This window comes from Lynx canadensis, chromosome D3, assembly GCF_007474595.2.
Source record: "Lynx canadensis isolate LIC74 chromosome D3, mLynCan4.pri.v2, whole genome shotgun sequence".
Taxonomy (NCBI): Eukaryota; Metazoa; Chordata; class Mammalia; order Carnivora; family Felidae; genus Lynx; species Lynx canadensis.
This window is the reverse complement of record NC_044314.2, coordinates 38,061,391-38,083,212: the sequence shown is the minus strand read 5'-3', so window position 1 is coordinate 38,083,212 and position 21,822 is coordinate 38,061,391. Positions and strand designations below refer to the sequence as shown.

Here is a 21,822-nt window from a genome sequence, read left to right as displayed (position 1 = left end):
TAAACATTAAAAAAAAAAAAAGGAAAGGAGACTTCAATTCAAGAAACTTCTGTGCTTCCACTCTTTACCAAACCTGAGGGTTTCACCATGAATCTGCTCCTGTTGTTGCTGTACCTTTTTCAGCTTGGACATGGCACAAGTTTTATCCACTCTTGACTCAAATGCTCAGTATCTGCACTGCTCTTGGGGAATTATAGTATTAACACACTGATGCATGAAGTGTGTTAACTTTTGATCTGTAAGAAAGCAATAGAGTGAAGAGGTATTGCAAGGTGTGTGTGTAAACTGATTTTTGTTGGGTACATCTGATACAAAAGTCTGTTAGCCTCTTCATTATAGTGAGTAAATGGCAAATGAGTTAATTGATTTAAAAGCAAAACAAGGGGCGCCTAGTTGGCTCAGTCAGTTGAGCGTCCAACTTGAGCTCAGGTCATGATCTCACAGTTGGTGAGTTCGAGCCCCACATCGGGCTCAGTGCTGACAGCTTGGAGCCTGCTTTGGATTCTCTCTCTCTCTCTCTCTCTCTCTCTCTCTCTCTCTCTCTCTCTCTGCCCCTCCCCTGCTTGTTCATTCTCTCTCTCTCACTCTATCAAAAATAAATGCAAAACAAATAACAAACACCTCTTCTACTCCAGTATCATGGAAGATAGGATTGATATCTGGTTGCCCAAACGAGTAATTAGGGACAGGAGAGTAATTGTGTTCTTCAATAGGGAGTAATTAGGGACAGGGTAGAATTCGGGGAGATGGGAAGAAATCCATTCTCTGAACAAACTGTGAATCCTTTTACCTGGGAAAGGAAGTTTTGGGAACGATGGCCTGGTGAACTGGTGACAAAAGTGTGTGCCTGGTTTTGATAGCATTTCCCTATTGAAACACCCATTTGGCTGAACGTTACTAATCTTAGCTTAAATAACTGAAATTTACATTTCCTGTTCTCCTAATGTGCAGCCATCTTGTATGTAATTCACAGGATGTTCTCTGGGGCGGGGCATGGGTTTGATGGAGAAGTTCATCAGTACCTTGTCACATTTATGTAATATTTATGAGGTTTAATGTTATACTGTTTTGCCAATTGGCCATTTTGGTTCTGTGTCAGAGTCTACTATGAGAAGAATTAAGACTAAACCGCATGAACAGGGCTGGAGGGAGATGGAGGTACATTAGCCACTTTGAAGTCAGATTTACCAGAATATATTTTAACACTGGCGTGCACATCCCTCATCCTTTTAGTCTTAATTTTATTGGTATTTCACTTTCCATTTCCATTTCAAAATGTTCTCATGAGTTTAAAAATGAATTTTACCATAATAAAGAGCTTTGGATAGGCACCAGCCTCTAAGAGTGAAATACCAAGAGATGTACTTTTTCAAATAGATTTCTCTAAACATGTAGTCGAGACACTGATGTCTTTTATTAGGGTTGGAAAAAAATTGTAAGTGGTAATGTACGTGCTCTCTATCCATTTTGACTAATACAAAAGCATATTGAGATAGTTGAGTCTGAGATAAGTAGTAACCAGAAATGCAAAATATGGTGATTCCTAAAATATTAGCATAGCATATTTATATGTTACAGCTGGCAGGTTTTTGAGCCAAAAATCGTTCCTGGTAATAAACTAAGTAGTCACCCAAATCTCTACATTTTGGGCTCTTCTTCAGGAAAACTCATTTGGTTAAAGTGAAAATGTACAAGGAGGCCTTGGTAGAGCTATAAAAAGGAAAAATGTTTTATTGAAGAACACAATTGTATGCCGTTTGGAGTTCTTTTTACGTCCCACTTACTCTAATGACAGAGTAGAAAGGGGCTTTGTTGAGAGAATCAAGAATCCTAGAATCTGCCCCGGCTCCAAATCCCTGTCCTTCCACTCAGCGGTGAGTGGACAGGTCACTAGACCAGAGTCTGTGTGTCTTTTCCTACCTCATGGCATGAGAGCAGTAGCTATCCCGTAGCACTGCTGTGCAGACGAAAGGAGAAAATGTGTGTTACACACACCGGTGAAGAAAAAGACATCTGAAGAGATGAGGCACATGTGTCCCAAGTTTACGAACCCGGCTCCTGGAAGCCAATGCCCCTGCTTCCTAGATCAGTGCGTTCAGTGAAGCTGCAGTACAGCTACTGAGCTTTTCATATCCATGTTGGAGACCTGAAAGATGGCACATTTCTCTGCATGATTCTTTCTTTTTTAGACCTAGAACACTGAGGCCTTGAATCCGCTCAACCCTAATGCATTCCCTCCTAATTATCTCACATACTCTGCCTTATGAGGTATGATTTTAGGTACACTGTGACTTTCCCCTCCCCACGAAACTCTCCCACACATACATTCATTGGGCATTTACTTTTTGTTGTGCCCCCACTATGTGCCTACTTTAGACAAAGGAGATATAGTAGTAAACAAAATACATTCTATAAAGGATCTGCCTTCGCAGAGCTTACATTGTGGGGCCAGGAGGTAGTGGACAGACAACAAACAGATGAGATCATGACAGACTGAGTTAGTAGCACAAAGACAAGAACAGTGTGATGTGGGAATACTTGGAGGAAGCCCCTTCAGAGAGAGGGTGGTCAGGGAGGGCTTGCTTAGAAGTTAGATTTGAGCTGAACCTGAAGCACGAGATGCAGATACTAAGTGCTGGGAGAGACCTCTTCCTTTGCCTAAGGTCTTGAAGGTTTGTCCTTGAAGCTATCATCCCTCATTTGCTTTTTTCTTAGCAGAAGGTTTAGAGAAGGCAGACAGCTGAAAGTGCTAAGTACCTGAGGAGGGGTCAGCACTACCAAGAGCACACAGTAGCTCGGAATCGGGAAGAGGGGAGATGGAGAATACCAAAGAAAACACTTTACCTAACACACAACTTTGCCTAGTGTTGGCATATCCATCACATACTCTTTGGTATACCTTATGCACCTAATTGTATGCATGATGGATTAATGACTGAGCATGATCGTCCTCCATGGTGGGTGCATCACCCATGCCCTAAAGGGTTGGCCTGGGGTTATGCTGGGGGGAGTGGTAGGGGCACTTGGGACCTGACTGGCAATGACTTGGATCATGGGAGAGAGCTAAGGTCAGGGTGAGAGGGAACAGGGCCAAGTAGGGCTGGGAAAATAAACAGAAGGCATATGGTCAAGAACGAGTGGATGGACTGGGAGCCAAGTTGGGGGCGGGGGTAAGGGGAGCACTGAGCAAAAGTTGGTGCCCTGAGGAAACCAGCCAAGCGCTGTGGCATGGGAATGAGCTCTGGGTCATTGAAATTATTTTCAGAGCATGGACCAAGCCACCCACTGTTTGAAACAGATGGACATTTAGGCAAATAGAATCAGCTATAATCAGCTGCACTTCTGACCATAAGAAGAAATGTATGCCTGGTGTGTGTGTGTGTGTGTAAGACCGTGGCCTTTTACTCTTTTGTTATATGCAGCTGAGTTTCATATCGGTGAACATCACACATGCCACCAAGAACTGTTTTAGAATTCAAAAATTTCTTCATTCTTGGGATAAAAGCCAAGTTTCCAAGTCATTTCAGGGCTATAACTATTGACTCATTAATTCCAAGTTTAAAAACATCAAAACATATATATGCTGTTTTGAAAGTCGTATTTATTTGTTTTGTCTACTTAGAATATTGTGGGCACTCAGTCTAAGTCAGGCACCTACTGAATAGTGTCTAATGGGGTTCAGGCAGGTAATGACATGGCTGTTAAAATGGAGGTGGATTTTCAAGGCTAGTTATAGAAACTCCTTTCACAGGTGGTTGGAGAAATCTTTTAATCTTTCTATTTTTAAATTTTTTTAATGTTTATTTTCGACAGAGAGAGTGTGAGCGAGGGAGAGGGGCAGAGAGAGAAGGAGACACAGAATCCAAAGCAGGCTCCAGGCTCCAAGCTGTCAACACAGAGCCCGACACAGGGCTCAAACTCATGAACCCATGAGATCATGACCTATGCCGAAGTCAGACCCTTAACCAACTGAGTCACCCAAGTGCCCCTTAATCATTCTATTTTTTAAAAAAGGTACTTGGGGGACACCTGGGTGGCTAAGTCAGTTAAGTGTCTGACTCCTGATTTTGGCTCAGGTCATGATCCCAGGGTCGTAGGATTGAGCCCTGCATCAGCCTTTGCGCTGGGTGTGGAGCCTGCTTAAGATATTCATTCTCTCTTGGGGCACCTGGGTGGCTCTGTGGTTAAGCGTAGACTTCGGCTCAGGTCATGATCTTGTGGTCCGTGAGTTCAAGCGCCACATCAGGCTCTGTGCTGACAGCTCAGAGCCTGGAGCCTGCTTCAGATTCTGTGTCTCCCTCTCTCTGCCCTTCCCTGTTCACACTCTGTCTCTACCTCTCTCAAAAATAAATAAATGTTAAAAAAATATATATTCATTCCCTCTCCCTCTCCCTCCCCACTCATACACATGCCCTGGAGCATTCTCTCTCTCAGAAAAAAATTGTACTTGGGATACATGGTGGTGATATGGCAAGAGCAAATTGAATCTGTTTTTAAAAGTAACAGTTAATTGTAAAAGATAGGAGCATCATGAAAGAAAAGAGTATTTTCTGTTCATTTTTACTGAGAGGTGGCAGTTATTAGCTAGAGTTAAGACTTCAGAGTGTCATACTAAGTGAAACTTTGTGCACACATTAAAAGCATTATCATTGAGTGATGACTGATCCCGAAGAGCACATTAATAATTGCAGGGGGCTGCCTAGAAAAGCCTGGAATAACAAGCAGGCAACTCCGGCCTCTGATAAAACTCATGTTTGCTCCAGCGTTTCTCCAAGCAGCTTAATAGTAAAGTTTTCCTTTTGTTGGTTTTCTTCACCGGCTCTATGTGGTGAATAGCCTAATCTTGAGAAAATACATCGCAGTATCCGTTTTAACAGAATATGTGTGTTTTATCATTGTGGCCATGTCCTGGTGTTTCTGTCGTCCTTGTCTGGGGTCAGTACTGCGCTCAGCTCTGCTCCCCAGGCTGGTGGAGCTCTCCAGGGAGGGTCCGTGCCTGGAGGAGTTAGTCTTGTGTTGTGTGTCTAATCCCATAACAGTCGCAGAGCCCCGTAAAAATAAAACAGATGCACATCTGCCCACAGCGGCTTAAGTGTGTTATTATTACCTGAAGACAATAAATGACCTCTTAAATTCTCATCCCAGCCCTACAATTCATGCATCCGTCAGTTACTCCACAAGTTAAATGGAAGCTCTAATACCCAATTTTAAATGAAACTCAATATGGTTTCTCTGATGTCTCTCCAGGGAGATTTCATCTTGTCAAGGTTTGTCTTTCAGAGATACCCTCTTTGACTCCAGCTTCACTAGGTCCTGATCTCCCTCCTCATACAAATAGTGTGTCCCTGCCCCCACATTTCAGGTCACAAGTAAAGAGAAAGTGATGAATTGAGAATTATCTGGAGATAGTCTTTCCTTGGTGGAATGTTTAAATCCTACTCCTCATGGTATTGAATCTAGAGAATGAATTATGCACAGCTGAAAAGCAGGGAAGTTTCTGGTTCAGGGGACACATTTACACATCACTCCCTGCTGATGCCCAGTTCATTATGAGGGACAGCCACAGGAGATTTCACATCCGCCTTTTGTTAGAGAGGGAGCCAGGAAGGAGGCACTCAGGCAGAATCGTGTCGTGTTGATACAAGGCTTTTCAAACGAAAACTCCCTGATTTAAGTGTCTGCTGTGGAACTGAATCTCTTTTTCCCCTCAGATTCAGTTGATAACATAGACTCTAATGCAGAAGTGGTCTTGGAGGAAAACTTGGGGTTTCTTCCTTGGGCTTCATGTTTTCAAAATATTTATAGGTTATTTTAGAATGATGCCACTTGTAAGAGAAGGAAATAGTGAGAGCCAACGATTGGCTAAATCTCTTTGTAAACGTTTATGGTATTTGTGAATCCTTTGAGGTATTTGCAAAATGGCCATTTCTGTTAAAAGGACACAAAATTACTTCTGAATCAAAAGCTATGTCTGCAAGTGTGTTTGAAGTTACATACCCCCACCCCCACCCTTTCTTTACCTGGTAGTAGGAACAGGCCAACCTTGACAAACCTTAAAAACTGAAGGCAGAGTAGACCCACCCATCATGTGAGACAAGAACTAAAAGTGAGGCCTTGACCTGGACCACGTGTAAGTCCAATGGTTGGTAAACAAAAGGTGTTCTTATGGCTCCCTGGTGCTTCTTCCACCTTGGCACGTATGGAGACATGGTACAAACGACTTCTGAGACACTTTGAAATGAACATTAATACCTGGTCAGCGGGACATGGCTTCCTGTGAAGCAGTGAAATCTTTAAATGTCATTGAGGAAACCACTTGGGTTATGGATTATTATAAGGGCTTCAGGAATCCTTATGTGCTCAAACTAAAGTAAGTTTCTCAGGTGAAAGAAAAACCCCCATTATTCTTTGTACCTCTTTCCCAGGCTGCTCTTTGTTTTCATTTATGTGAAACCGGGTGAAGGGTACATTGTATGTGTTTAGCCTAGACTGGTAGAGGTATATTCTCCCAGTGATGGGGGAGCGTGTTGCAAATAGAGATTGTTATGAGAGAGAAGACAGACGGTCACAAATATGGGTATAGCTGTCAGATGTCAGTATAAAATGTGTGAATGGAATGTATTGGCATAGAGTGGGTTGAATTTTCAGAACCTTTTATATTGCATGTGAAGTTTCCAGTTGCATTCAGACTCCTGTAGGCAGTGGCATGAAGAAGGTAACTTATGTCAGGAAGGTGTTTTAATGGTTCCGCTTCAGAGTGGGTTTGGGTTCAATCTAAGCCAAACAGAACCTCCTTACCAGAGCAGCAGACTACAGTAGTCAACCACTTAGAGAGGGCTGTTCTTCTGCAGATGGTCGTGTCTAAACTTGGGAAGCCTGGCAGACTCAGACGTTAGTTGTAGGGGGAAGAAATCAAAATCAAAATAAGTTCCACATGCTTCCTTTCCAAAATTAATTTCTCAGACTCCTCTCCTTATAGCCGCACACCCAAAACAGGACCAGAGCCAGGATCCTGGGACACCTGGCTTATCCTGAGCCTTGCCCAAAGAAACACTATTTCCTTCAAAAGGGAGTGATCGGTCCATGTGTGAAGGGAGGAAATGAGGAAAACTCGCTGCCTCCCACCCCCACCCCCCACGTATGGCTGTGATTTATTTGTAAGGGTTAGGTTGGGGCCCAGAGAGAAAATGAATTATGGAAGAAATAATTTCACTTAAGGGCCACACATGATGCTAGAGGACATCTTCTGTATTTGTCAAAATTTAGAGAGACGCTCCTCTGAAATAATTCACAAACCCTGCCAAATTTATTCTTGGACAACAAAATTGTAGGATATTTTGTAATGGGTTTAAGGGCCCATAACTGGTAAGGTGATAGAATTCATGCTTTGATTTCCATGGTGTGGGGCTTGCCAAGTCTTTATCCAGGCTTTGCTCAGTAGGCGAACTCAAGTCTGTCCCATAAAATTCCTTTTGTTTCAGTAAGCAGAAATGCACTTTCTAATTTATATGGCTGAATAACCGCTGCAAAGCATAGACTGGCTGTACTTCTTTGTGCCCTGCCCACCACCACGTGTTGAATACAGAGACAAAATCAACACATTGGCCCCGGCCTGAGGCTGTCCTTTTTCTGAAGGCACTCTCCATGGGCAAGTCAGAACTGTGACTTTGCGTGCTGGAGGTACACAGGGATTTCTGTTTTTCTGTGTTTTTCTTTCTCCTGATTGCAAAATAGATTTATAGCCAGCTTTGCAGAAAGACCCTCCAAATATCATGAAAACCGTGTATTAATATATTGTGGTTATTGGTTTATTTTTAAGTAGGAACAGTGAATGCGAGTTCATTTTAAAATTTAAATGCCAGTCAAAATATGGTGTCCCAAAGACCATCGTGCTTCAGAATTGTCTTCTGTCTACTTTCAGTGGTGCTGTACTTACTAGGTTTTAAACACACAGTGATCTGGTTAAAAATCTGACTGACAGCCACAAAGTAGAGGGCTTCCTTTTCTGCACGGATGGCACAAAGAGAAGTGTTTCTGGCCCGGAGACCAGATTGCAGGTTATGGAAGAATAAACTGTTGTTTCTGTGTAAAAGACATGCTGAGGATCCAAACAGAATAAACCTTGCACGGTGTATTCTCTTTATTTTGTAGAATTTGGTATTACTTACCTTTCTTAGCCATTTATATTTCTTGACTGAGTCTTTGGAAATTAGTAAACTTTAAAATTAGTATTTTGAGGGGTGCCTGGCTGGGTCAGTTGGAAGTCTAGGTACTATCTGTCACTGTGCAGAATTAGTACAATATTATTAACTGTATTCCCCATGCCATATATCACATCCCCAGGACTTATAACTCGAAATTTGTACCTCCTGACCCCCTTGACCCATTTCACAGGCACCCCCTCTTTCCCATGTAGCAATTATCACTGTGTTCACTCTATGAGTCTGGGTTTTGTTTTCTTAGAAGTGAAATCATTTGTCAATCATTCTTATAAGTGAAATTATTTGTCTTTTCTGTCTGACTTAGTGTGAAACTCTCATAGTCAATCCATGTTGTCACAAACGACAAGATTTCCTTTTTTGTGGCTGAGTAGCTCTGGTGTGTGCGTGTATGTGTGTATCATCACATCGTTAAGATTCATGGACACTTAGGGGCGCCTGGGTGGCGCAGTCGGTTAAGCGTCCGACTTCAGCCAGGTCACGATCTCGCGGTCCGTGAGTTCGAGCCCCGCGTCGGGCTCTGGGCTGATGGCTCAGAGCCTGGAGCCTGTTTCCGATTCTGTGTCTCCCTCTCTCTCTGCCCCTCCCCCGTTCATGCTCTGTCTCTCTCTGTCCCAAAAATAAATAAACGTTGAAAAAAAAAAATTAAAAAAAAAAAGATTCATGGACACTTAGATTGTTCCATGTCTGGGCTATTATAAGTAATGTTGCAGTGAACATAGGGGTGCATGTGTCTTTTCAAATTAGTGTTTTTGTATTCTTTGGCTAACCACCCAGAAGTGGAATTGCTGGATCATATGATAGTTCTATTTTTAATTTTTTGAGGAACTCCATACTATTTTCCATGGTGGCTGCGCCAGTTGATGCCCACCAACACTGTGTGTGGGTCCCTTTTCTCCACGTCTTCATCAACACTTGTTATTTCTTGTCTTTATGACGCTGGCCATTCTAACAGGTGTGCAGTGATACCTTTTTAAAAAATGTTTTTAATGTTTTTGTTTATTTTTGAGAGAGGGAGAGAGACAGAGCACGAATGGGGGAGGGCAGAGAGAGGGAGACATAGAATCCAAAGCAGGCTCCAGGCTCTGAGCTGTTGGCACAGAGCCCGACATGGGGCCGAAACTCACAAATTGCGAGATCATGACCTGAGCTGAAGTCCGACGCTTAACCGACTGAGCCACCCAGGTGCCCCGGCGTGCAGTGATATCTTATTGTGGTTTTGATTTTCATTTCCCTGATGATTTATGGTGGGCATCATCAAAAAGGTGGAGTACCTTTTCGTGTGCCTGTTGGTCATCTGTATGTCTTGGAGAAGGAATGTCTATTCAGTTCCTCTGTCCATTTTTTAATTGGATTAGTTTGTTGTTACTTAGTTGTAGAAGTTCTTGATATATTTTGGATATTAACCCCTTATTGGTTAATTCATTTACAAATGTCTTCTCCCATTCAGTAGATTGCCTTCTCATTTTGTTGATGGTTTGCTTTGTTGTGCAGAAGCTTTTTAGTTTTATGTAGTTACACTCAGCTATCATTGCTTTTGTGGCCCTTGTCTTTGGAGTCAGATCTGAAAAAAAACATTAAGACCAACAAGCTTACCACCTGTTTTCTTCTAGGAGCTTTATGGTTTCACATCCCATATTCAACTCTGTAATCCATTGTAAGTTAATTTTTGTATATGGGTAAGGTAGTGGTCCAGTTTCATTTGCAAGTAGCTGTCCAGTTTTCCCATCACCATTCAGAGAAGAGATGGTCTTTCCCTGTTGTATAGTCTTACCTCTTTTGTCTTAAATTAATTGATCATACATATATGTGTAGGTTTATTTCTGGGCTCCCTATTCTGTTCCATTGCTTTATGTGTGTTTTTAAAAAAAATTAAAAAAAAATTTTTTTTTACACTTTGTTTATTTTTGATAGAGACACAGCACAAGTGGGGGAGGGGCAGAGAGTTGGAGACACAGAATCTGAAGCAGGCTCCAGGCTCTGAGCTGTCAGCATGGAGCCTGAGGTGGTGCTCAAACTCACAAACCATGAGATCATGACCTGGGCCGAAGTCGGACGCTTAACCAACTGAATCACCCAGACCCCTAAAAAATTTTGTTTAATGTTTTATTTTTGAGAGAGCATGAGCAGAGGATCGATCCTAAGTGGGCTCTGTGCTGATAGCAGCGAGAGCCCACTGTGGGGCTCAAACTCACAACCTGTGAGATCAGGACCTGAACCAAAGTCAAACGCCCAACCAACTGAGCCACCCAGGTGCCCGTATGTGTCTGTTTTTATACCACTACTATTCTGTTTGGATTAATATAGCTTTGTGATATAGTTTGAAACCAGGGGGCATGAGACCTCGGGCTTTATTCCTCTTTCTCAAGATTGCTTTGGCTATTTGGGGTCTTGTGTGGATCCATACAATTTTTTATGTTCTAGTTCTGTAAAAAATGCCATTGGAATTGCATTGAACCTGTAGATTGCTTTGGGTAGTATGGGCATCTTAACAATATTCTTCCAGTCCAAGAATATCTCTCCATTTATTGGGATCTTTTTCAATTTCATTCATCAGTGTCTTGTATGAATTATTTTAACTCCTACCTTCAGAAAGACTGGGTATCCACATTTGTCAGGGAAGACTATAATTCCTGCCCTGCTTTCCTCATAGGATTCTTTCAAGGATCAAAATGGGAGCATGAAATCATTTAAAAATAATAGAAAAATTCCTTGTGTTATCCAAACATTTCTCAATAATCAGGAGCTGGTACTTGTGTACTGTAATCTAGATTGACAGTGAAAAAATTATAATGAAATCTTAGGATTTTAGAATGTGTCCACAGAAAAGCTAAGACCAGTAAATACACTCTCACCAGCCCTGATTTTAACACTTGGAAGAAGATCAATTTCCTTCCGTGAACTGTGTGGTCACCTGAATAAATTAGGCTTGAATATGTTGAAGTTGCGCCTGTAGGAAAAATGGGAGCTGAAGGAATTGGGAAGAGCAAAGCATGGATGGCAAAGCAGGAATGGAATTCTTTTTGCATTTTGGAGCCACCTCACTTGCTAGGGGTTAGGAAGAGCACCAGCCCTTCTGCGGAGAGGGGGTCTAGACCCAGCACTCTGCCTCAAAAATCAGAAGGCTTTGCACCTTGAGATGAGAACTAATAAAGGGAGCAAAAGACAACCACAAAGTGAAATGAATTGTGAGTATCTTGGTGACATTTGAAGGAAGGTAGATAAAAATATTCTACTCAGCATGGATTGTAAATAGAAATTATCTGTATGGTTCCATGGCTATTAGTTTGAAGTAGGTATGGAAATCTATTTGATGCATTGTCGTTGTTTTATTTTAGAAAACCTAATAGAAGCTTCTGGCTTTCTGAGTCGGCAGAGCATGTGACACTTGATCTTGGGATCATGAGTTCAAGCCCCACACTGGGTGTAGAGCTTACTTTAAAAAAAAAAAAAAAAAAAAAAAAAAAGGAAGGAAGGAAAGAAGGAAAACTTAACCTTCCTTCCTTCACCCTCACTCTTGGTCTGCCCTCCATTCTGCTTTTCCCACAGGTCCCCTAGTGCCGGTTGGTCTTACTGTCACTGTTGGGGGTGGGGTGAGTTGATTCTGGGGACTGCAGCTGTGTTAGTTAGAGAGGGGATGTGGCAGAGGCTAGAGTGGTGAGTCTAGTAACTGATTAACAGTTTTTCTAAAGCAAAAATCAGGTGCTATTTCATTGTTTGTCTGGTCTTCCCAATTTTACTTGCTTTTGTAGATATGAAAGATTGTTTATTTAGATATGGAAGATTGTTCCCCTTAGGTGAATGTTATCAAGAAACACCCAGAGGAGATGTGATTCATTGACAGAACTTCTAGCAAATGAATGACCTGCTTCCCTCTTCTCATGGCTACCTGTTCCTTTGTTGCACATTTCTGTTAGGAAACCACCAAACATCTCTACTCACTTGTATATAGATTATCTGTCTAAAACACAGACCTGACAGTATTGCTCCTGCTTTGTGGTTGGTTGTTTTTAAATCATCTGGACCAAAAATATTGTCCCAATTTGGCTAGATGTCACCTAGCACAATTCTGGACCCCGATGCCTCATCCTGCAACAATACATTGCATGGTAAAGCAAAAGCTTTTCAGTACTGCCTAAAGAAGAAGCCATCAGAAACATACATGAACTGCCAAAAGTTATACCTGTAAAAGAAAATTAAGCAGTTCAAAATGTTCTAAATTTTGAATTATCTCTGCTGAGATTGTACATAATTTACATAGTCATACAAAGTTGACTAGGTATTAAAAGCAAATGGTTTTGTTTAATAGATGATAGACTAAAACAACACACGTTACTAACCAGAAACTCAAAAACCTTTCATGTGTTGTATAAAAGTAGTAACAATGGTCACATTATCTGAAATGCCAGTATCGTGAGGTTTTGTTTTTTGTTTTAGGTCTTCAGGGGAAGAGAATTTTAGAGATAAGGGTGCTTCTGGGGATGGACGAATATTTTTATTTAAAAATAAAATCTTTCGCACTGCAAGTAGAAAGCAGATCTTTATTGCTGTAGACTTAATAAGCACGCCAAATAGAAGCCTTTTATAAATTCAAAGACTTTTGTGTAAAACGAGATTTTTCTGTTGTATATCGCCGTGCTTAAAAAGTATTTATCTCTACCATTTGTGACTAAAGAAAGAAGGAACACTTGGAGAAATTCCTGGTTTTAGGTCTAAGGTGAGAAATGTCCAAGTTGGGCCTGGAACATTTTGCCATCCCAGAAAGCAAAGAAGTTATCAGAGACTCCCAGGACCTTGTCAGCAGAACTCAGAAACCAGCTTGAATAAGTTCTTACAAGCTTACACATCAGCAAAGACATAAACTGTGGTGGGTTGAAACGTGGATTGAAACCTACTTGCTAGGAGTTCCTAATTATACTTCAGAATTAAAAACCTCATTAGTCATGTTGGGAGACTATTAGAGAACTACCTCGTTGTTTTGAAAAAAATGGTCAATAAAGCGAATCATTTGTTAATATGACCAGTACCTCAGAGGGGAAATTTCTCTTTGTAGAATTATGCTAGGTAGTAAATCAAAAATGAGTGACAGAATATCACTTTGAAGTCTCTAAACAAATATCATTAATGGCTAACAATATCCCAAAAGGAGTCAGACATTATGTGCCTCCTGATGGAAGTTCAAACACTGCAAGTAAGTAGTCCTGCCTCCAAACCCCCAATTAGAACTTGAATCATATCTGGCCTCTAGATCAAATGACCCATTTATAGAATGGCATGCAGTGAGCAAAGTCCAGATTGTGGAAACTGTACAAGACAACCCACTTCCTTCAACTGTGTATATATATATATTTTTTTATTTATATTTATATGTTTATATGTATATATGTTTATATTTACATATATATGTTTACATATATATTGTTTACATATATATGTTAGGAGAAGAAATTATAAGATATAATGCATATTTGATATTAAGAAATTATTTTTACTTTTAGATGTGATAATGCTATTTGAAGTTTTTTCAAATGTCCTTATCTTTTAGAGACACATACTGAAATACTTGTGCACAAAATGATAAGCTTGGTATTTACTTCAAAATAGACTGGCTTGGGGAATGGAGGGTAGACTGTGGGATGGAGAGTATTGACTATAGATTAAATGGAGTAGGATTGGCCAATATTAGTAATTGTTGAAACCAAGAAGTGAAGACAACTGGTTTGTTATTCTGTTCTCTCTACTTTCATATGTTCAAAAACTTTCAAAATAGGTTTTATATATATAAAATTTTTCAAAATGAAAGTTTATACATACATTTTGCATAAAATTATGTCAAGTGTTAATATGTTGCACAGAACTAGTAAAATCACAAGGTTTCAACCAGGTTTAAACATTAAAATTCTTTTACTAGAGTACAGCTATTAGAATGCCGAAATCTAAAACACTGACAGGGGCGCCTGGGTGGCTCAGTTGGTTAGGCGACCCACTTGGTCTCAGGTCATGATCTCATGGTTCGTGGGTTCGAGGCCCACATCGTGCTGACAGCACAGAGCCTGGAGCCTGCTTCAGATTCTGTGTCTCCCCCCATCTCTACCCCTCCCCTGCTCACGCTCTGTGTCTCTGTCTCTCAATAATAAATAAACGTCAAAAAAAAAAAATTAAAACACTGACAGCACCAAATGCTGGTGGGAATGTGGATCAACAGGAACTCTCATTGATGGCTGGTGGGAATGCAAAATGGGCACAGCCACTTTGGAAGACATTTTAGCAATTTCTTATCAGAGTAAACATTCTTATCATATATTCCATCAGTAGGGCTTTTTGGTATTTATCCAAATGAATTGAAAACTTATTTCCAAACAAAAGCCTGCACATGGATGTCTGTAGCAGCTTTATTCATAATTGCCAAAATTTGAAAGCAACCAAGATGACCTTCAGTGAGTGAGTGGTGCCTTCACACAGTGTAACAGAGCTCAAAAGAGATGAGCTGTCAGGCCATGAAAAGACGTGAAGGAGCCTTAAACGCACATCACTAAGTGAAAGAAGCCAATCTGAAAAGGCTACATGCTGTATGATTCCAACTGTATGATATTCTGGGAAAGGGAAAACCATGGAAACAGTAAAAAGATCAGTGGCTGTCAGGGATTGGTGGGAGGAAGTTATGAATCAGCGGAGCAGAGGATTTTTAGATGGGTGTTGTGTTTCCCTAAACTACTCCATGCGACACTACAATAGTGGATACACGTCATATATGTGTGAAAACCCATAAAATATAGGACACCAAGAGTGAACCCTAATGTAAACTATGGACTTTGGGTGATAATGATGTATCAGTGTAGGTTCGTTGATTGTAATAAATGTACCAGCTGGTGTGGGATGTTGATAGTAGGGGAGGCTGTATGTGTGGTGGGACAAAGGGGGGGGGGTATATGGGAAAAGTCTGTACTTGAATTGAATTTTGTTGTGAACAGCTGTAAAAACCAATGACACAAAACTATAGATAACAAAATATTTTGAACAAAACGTTTTCTGTATATGCCACTCTGATGAAAAGTTGGGGAAATCGGTATCATGAAATGGTCAGAGAAATATATTAACAATTAGTCTTCTTTCCCAGTTTCATAAAGGAGAGATCTATGCAGTTAGGCAGTACGTGTCTTTCAAATTATTCAAATGTTTTTATACTTTTTGTAAAGGCTTTGTCCAAAGCTTTGAGAGAGAGAGAATGCTAGGTGAGAATTTTTTTCTAATGAAACCTATATGAGGCCTGTTTCTGAAGTGGGTTTTCTCTAAAGCTGATTTAAAAAAAAAAAGTTTGTAGCTTACCTACTGCCCTGCTTATCTTACATGGGATGGGGGGAGTGGGGGAGCACATGCCTGCATTCAGCAATTTTATCGAAAGCCTACTCTGTCTGAACTGGACTAGACACCAGGGGTATACAAAGAATAAAATGGACAAAATCCCTGTCCCCGTGGAGCTTCTGTCCTGTGTCTGCAAATAGAGAAAAAGAATAGGAGATAATGATGATGTCCCCTTAATGAAGTGGCATTGAGGGGAGCTTGAAAGAAATGAGGGAGAGTGCACCTCAAAACTGGGGAATGGTCCTGGCTGCAGCCACAGCAAATGCAAAAGCCTTGAGGAGGAAGTGAGGAGAGTCCAAAGCCAGAGTCACAAGGCTGGTCTGGATGGAGTGGAGTGAGGGACAGTGACTGGGAGCAGAATGTAGAAAGCCTTGTAAAGCTTGGTAAGAACTTCAGATTGTGCTCTGAGATGAGCAACCAGTGGAGGATTTTTTATTTATTTATTTTTTTTAGAGCGCACACAGGGGAGAGGACAGAGAGAGGGAGAGAGAAAATCTTTAGCAGGCTCCACGCTCAGCAAGGAGCCTGATGCAGGACTCAGTCCCATGACCCTGGGATCATGACCTGAGCCAAAAATCAGGTGTTGGACACTCAATTGAGCCACCCAGGAGCCCCTGGAAGGTTTTAAATTAAGAGAAAGCATCTGATTTTTGCCAGTAGGATAGCTCTGGCTGCTGTGTTGAGAACACGTGGTGAGGGGGCAAGGGTGCAAGTTGGGAGGCCAGTGAAAAGACTATTGCCCAACATCAGGTGAGCATTGACCGAAGTTTGAAAGTACTTGGAAGGTAGAGCCAGTAGAATTTGCTGGTGGATTGGATGTGGTGGTGAGGGAGACGGAGGAGGCAAGAATGGGTCTTGTGTTTTTAGCCTGACCAACTGGATACAGTGGAGCTCCCATTTACATCCCCAAAGAGGAGTGCAGGAGGAGGCACTGTTTGCGAGTGCTTGAAATGAAAGTACAGTGAAGTTGTGTACAAGATAAAGGGGACTGTAGTGCACACGGTTAGGGACCTTTTTAATACCACACATAGACTTAAGGATGAAAATGAGACTTTAAATTACATCAGAAAAATCGGTATCTCAGAACCTAAAAAACATGGGAGTCCGGGGGGGGAGGGGCAGGGAGGTGTGGGATAATACTGCATGAACAACACATGAAATTTAATGGTATAACAAATATGTAGAAGAGAGAGAAAGAAGAGAAAAGACTCAGCCAAAGCAGACATTTTAGAGTCTGGACCATGGTTCCTGACCTTGAAATGGGTATCTTTTATGTTCCGGAGTTAATTTTTTCCTTGTTTGTCTTTTTCTAGTTGGGGAATGGCGGTCAATGTGTATTCTACCTCGATAACCCAAGAGACTATGAGCAGACATGACATCATCGCATGGGTTAATGACATAGTATCTTTAAACTACACAAAAGTGGAACAGCTTTGTTCAGGTAAGAGATTATTTTATTAAGCCTGTATTTACCTAAATGTTTACTGCTATCATCTGGAATACTAGTTTATGAACCACAGATGATACATCTTGGGTGGGGAAAAAAGAATTATCAGTATTGATACATAATTAAAGGGACAAAACTCAGATATAACTAAAAAATGTGTGTGTGTCGGAGGGGGGAATGATAACGGGCATCTAAGAGCATAGAGGCGTCCCAATGCATATTATGAACGGTTTCTGTAATGCCTTGTAATTGGATTTATAGGCTCTTATCTCTCATCCCATCAGCCACCACTCTTGCGTTCCTAAAACACAAGTTGGGTCTTATAACCCCTTCTTTAAAAACCTTCTGGACACCATGTTGTCCTTCCTATAGGATAAAATTCATTCTTTTGCATGTCTGATAAAGTCCTTTCTGTTCTTGCTGCATCCTGTCTCCTCAGTTTCTACATCTATGTGCCCCCCATCCTGCCTGCTCCCCCTCCCCCAGTGCCTCAGTCCCACAAAATACTCTTTGTTCCTTACAGATGGCCTTTTGCATCCCATAACTTGTTTTCATGCTTCTTTTGCTGAGAAAGTCTTTCTTCTTCTTTTCATTCATGTTAAAATCTCATCGACACTTTAAAATCCAACTCAGTTGTTGTCCCTCTGAAGGGTTTCCCAGAGTCCCCCAAAACACGGTGCCCACTCTTGCAGAGTAACACTTAACCACACTGTGCCAGAAGGTCCAGCTCCCACTCCTCTGAAGGGACCAGGAGTCCTTGAGGACAGGACTGTGTTTTATTCTTTGTCAGATGCCTAAGGTGGCACCATGCTTGGTATAAAGTAGGTCTGTGGGGAATACATGTTGAGTTTAAGAAAAAAGTAATTAAGATTTAACATCGATGATAAGGCAGGAGCATGTTACAAAAACGTGCCACTGATTAAGTAATTCATTCTTGGAATGTTTATCAAAGAAATAGTCTTCCTTTGGAAATAGGAAGTGTGTTCTACTTGTGAACTTACAGGTAAGAGATTTCCTCCCTGGCTCTGACATAAAAATGGTGTTAGAAAATATTCCTGAACTGTGTTCATGTGAAATTCCACAAGGCATAACAGGTACAAGGGAGTTAGCAGGTTTAGCTGCCATAGTGCTGTCTGTGCAACAGAAAGACCTTCTCCTATCTTTCCTAGGGGGTCGTGTGTAAAAGGATTTCATGAAGTGTGGCCAGAATTTGGAAAGCCCCCAGTGGTCACCCTCAGATAAGCCTGAGTCCAACACCTCCCAGGGAATATATTCTCCTTTCTCCAGGTCAAGATTTGAGAACAGACCAGAGGACAGTCTTTCACTACTATTGACACCTCTTCTCCCGTGATCATTTGTCCCCCGAGGAGGACAGTGAGGTTGGCTGGAACCTCCGCATTGCCTCACTCCCCCTCTCTGTGCCCAGGCCTCAAACAAGTCCTATGATTTGTGAGGTCGATAATGGATGCTCACCAGCCAGTTCTTTGCCCTTGAGCACAAGCTAAGAAAAGCTGGCTTGGACTGTGAGAACGTACGAGGTATATATTGTTGGCCTGTTGAAATGACTCCCACAGCCACAGTCAGAAACAACCCCTGTTGCATCTAACTCAGCTGCAGATCTCCACTCAGATTTGATGGCACTCTTCTTGCGGTGCATTCTGGAGCACTCCGGTGTTTTAGTTTTGACTTGCTGGGGAAAAACTGTCGTTAGCAGTTCGTTCCCTTGTTACTAACCCAGATCCCTTCAGCCTCGTAATTGCTTGGAGTTCGTTTCTCCACAGCACCTGGCACATAACTGTTGCCTCAGAAATGCTCCTTTGAGGGGGAATGAAAATCAGTTTGCAACTGCTAGGGGCAAAGACAGGAATGTGTCTTACTCTCAAAGTGGGTGTATGCACATGTGGATAAGGGGAACGGGGTTGGTTATATAGAAAAGAGGCCAGAAGGAAGGAGTTAGGTAGTAAAGGAGCCCACTAACAGCTTTCTCTCTGATGACCACGGAGAGGTTTTGCTAGCAAATGCAATGAGGGGCCATTTAGGATTTTGAGATAGAGTCGTAATAGATGTAATAGATGTTTGAGTAATATATGTAGTTTCTCTGCAGATCTTTCAGATTTATAGTAAGGCGAATTCAACAAAATTTTAAGCAGAATTTGGAAAGATTCTTCTACAGTTATCTTCAGGCACTGGTATGCATTTTGCAACCATTTGTAGCTACATTGCTATCAAGCATGGGTTGATGGCACACCTGTGGAAACCATTTGGCTCCCTACCGAACAGATAATTGTCATTAAGAGGACTCCCCGGCTACCTAAGGTTACAAGGCTGATGATTTGTTCAGAAGAATAAAGTAGATTTAAAGGTTCCTTTCTGCTCTGAAACAGGTTTTACTATGATCTCTGTACTACAGAGGGTCACGTGTTTGTTTGTTTGTTTGTTTTGTTGTGTTTGCTTAAATCATGTTAATCCGTAGGGTACAGAAGAGGTCTCTTATTTTAGGCAGTAGTTTCCTGAAACTGTGGACTGTACGCATGTATCTCCTGTGGGGCTGCTTAAAAATGCAGATTCTTAGGACCCTTGACCTGGCAAACCAGTATCTCCGGATGTGAAGCATAAAATCTGCATTTTAACAAGCACCCCAAGTACTTCTGTGCTGTAGCCAAGGGCTTGCAGTGCATTTTAGAGAAACCCCAAACCACTAAAAATGAAGTTAAAATATCCAAAATCTATCAGGCACGGTTTCCTCATTCATAATTTAGTCTCTGATTCTTCAGCAGTGGCATTTAGCAGGAAGATGCTGTCTTTCTATTTATTTATTTATACCCTTCATTGTTCTAGAAGACATTGAAGACAGCTAGGACAGTGCTATTAGGACAAGAACAAACAAATACTGGTGACCTAAGTGATTTCTCCTCATCACACTTAAAAGTAATCAAATTCTTGGATGGTATTTTTCTCTTCAACTTTTATTTTGATTACTTCAGTTTTCTATGTGTGATTGTATTTTAGTATGCTGTGGCAAAATATAAATTAAGTTCACGTATTTATGGGGCGCCTGGGTGGCTCAGTTAAGCGCCCACTTCGGCTCAGGTCATGATCTTGCTATTTGTGGGTTTGAGCCCCACGTCGGGCTCTGTGCTGACAGCTCAGAACCTGGAGCCTGCTTCAGATTCTGTGTCTCCTTCTCTCTCTCTCTGCCCCTCCCCTGCTTGCGTTCTGTCTCTCTCTCTCTCTCTCTCTCAAAAATAAACAAACATTAAAAAAATAATTCATGTATTTAAACTGATTTTTTTTTCTTATTCAATACAATTATTTCTTTTTGCCAAAGACTTATGCTCCAATTCTGGCAGTCCTCCTTTGGCATTTTTTTCCCCATTTGCATTGTTTTCTATTTCTTTTTTTATTTCCAGCTAAAAGATATCCATCCAGCTAATGTTAAAGCGAATGACAGCTTTTCTTTAGCTCATAGAAAAGTAACATACAGCTTCTTCATGTTTGTGTTCCTTTTTCTTCAGAATTTTCTGCCTTCATATAGCTTTTGTTTCTTATAGAAGCATTTTAAAAGTTCTTTAAAGGAGAGGTGTTGTGAGAAGGTCTAATACTTGGAAATAGATTGTGGTAAGTTGCAAAACAATGGAAGTGACTCACTCTTATCTCCTGTTATTTTATCCCAGCGATGTCACCTTATCAAAGTTTGCTCTGAACAGTAAATCTGGGGAGGCGCCTAGGTGGGTCAGTTGGTTGAGCATCCAACTTCATTTCATGATCTCAGGGTTCTTCGGGCTCTGTGCTGACAGCTCGGAGCCTGGAGCTTGCTTCTCATTCTCTCTCTCTCTCTCTCTCTCTCTCTCTCTGCCCCTCCCCACTCATGCACGCATGTGTTTCTCTCTCTCTCTCTCTCTCTCTCTCTCTCTCTCAAAAATAAACATTAAAAAAAATTTGAACAGTAAATCTGGGTCATATAAATCATGTGCATATTTAGTTGGCATTTGCTTCTTGTGAAAAGCAACCTTTATGTCTCAAGTAAAAGATTAGGCTGTATAAAATGGAGAGCAGCATATCAGTGGATGTGAATACTACCTATAATAACAGGACACTGTACTGCTCACCTAAATCTGTTTTAAAGATGAACAATATATGTGGCTTTCCCCATAGTTGAATAGGGGGTTGAACCACATGAAGTACTAGGTTAATTCAGCTTCAGAACACTTTGTTGTATACTTTGTAAAATTCCTAATGCTTTTACTGGGGTTGAGACACCTTGTGTTTACTTTAGTACACAGCTCAAACCAGTGAACTGAATATTTTATAAGGTACTACAGAGGGAGGATGGACAGCATGGTGCTAAAAATCCCTAAAAACAACTTTAACAACTTGAGATACCATACTGGAGGTGACAGGAAAGGTAGTAGACTATATGGAGGGGAGGAATGGGAAAAAATGGCTAGAGGAGTGTGATGGGGATGGAAGAAATGTACCTTTTCCTCTCCACCCCTCTTCCCCTGTTCTAATACATCAAATCTCCTTTGAAACACTCCTTTGACATCCATTTTTCTGTGTTGCCATCCTCTCCTATGATCTGGGACCTAAAGCAGCAAAGTCATTGGGTCCACTGCTGAGTCACTGCCTGTGCTTGACCAGCAAGCACGTGACCAGTGGCTCTCCCATACCTCCAAAGCCTAGTGCAGACTGCCCTTTTCTCTCTGTGCAACCTTCCCTTCCTCCTCCTCACCCACTTCTTAGGACAAGCAAACCACTGACTTTTTGCAGATTCAGAGCTACAAACCCCAGTCA

The 21,822-nt window shown here is 41.4% G+C and overlaps 1 protein-coding gene across 5 annotated transcripts in view; it reads left to right on the top strand.

Moving 5' to 3' along the window:
* The window catches only part of MAPRE2 (microtubule associated protein RP/EB family member 2), a 158,916-nt gene that overhangs the window by 74,256 nt on the left and 62,838 nt on the right, over positions 1-21,822 (top strand). For all 5 annotated transcript variants that reach the window (XM_030292303.1, XM_030292300.2, XM_030292304.2 and 2 more), the window contains one exon: positions 16,895-17,022. In XM_030292303.1, the coding sequence (XP_030148163.1) occupies positions 16,902-17,022 (121 nt within the window). In that variant the 5' untranslated portion in view covers positions 16,895-16,901. The remainder of the gene's footprint in view (positions 1-16,894; positions 17,023-21,822) is intronic.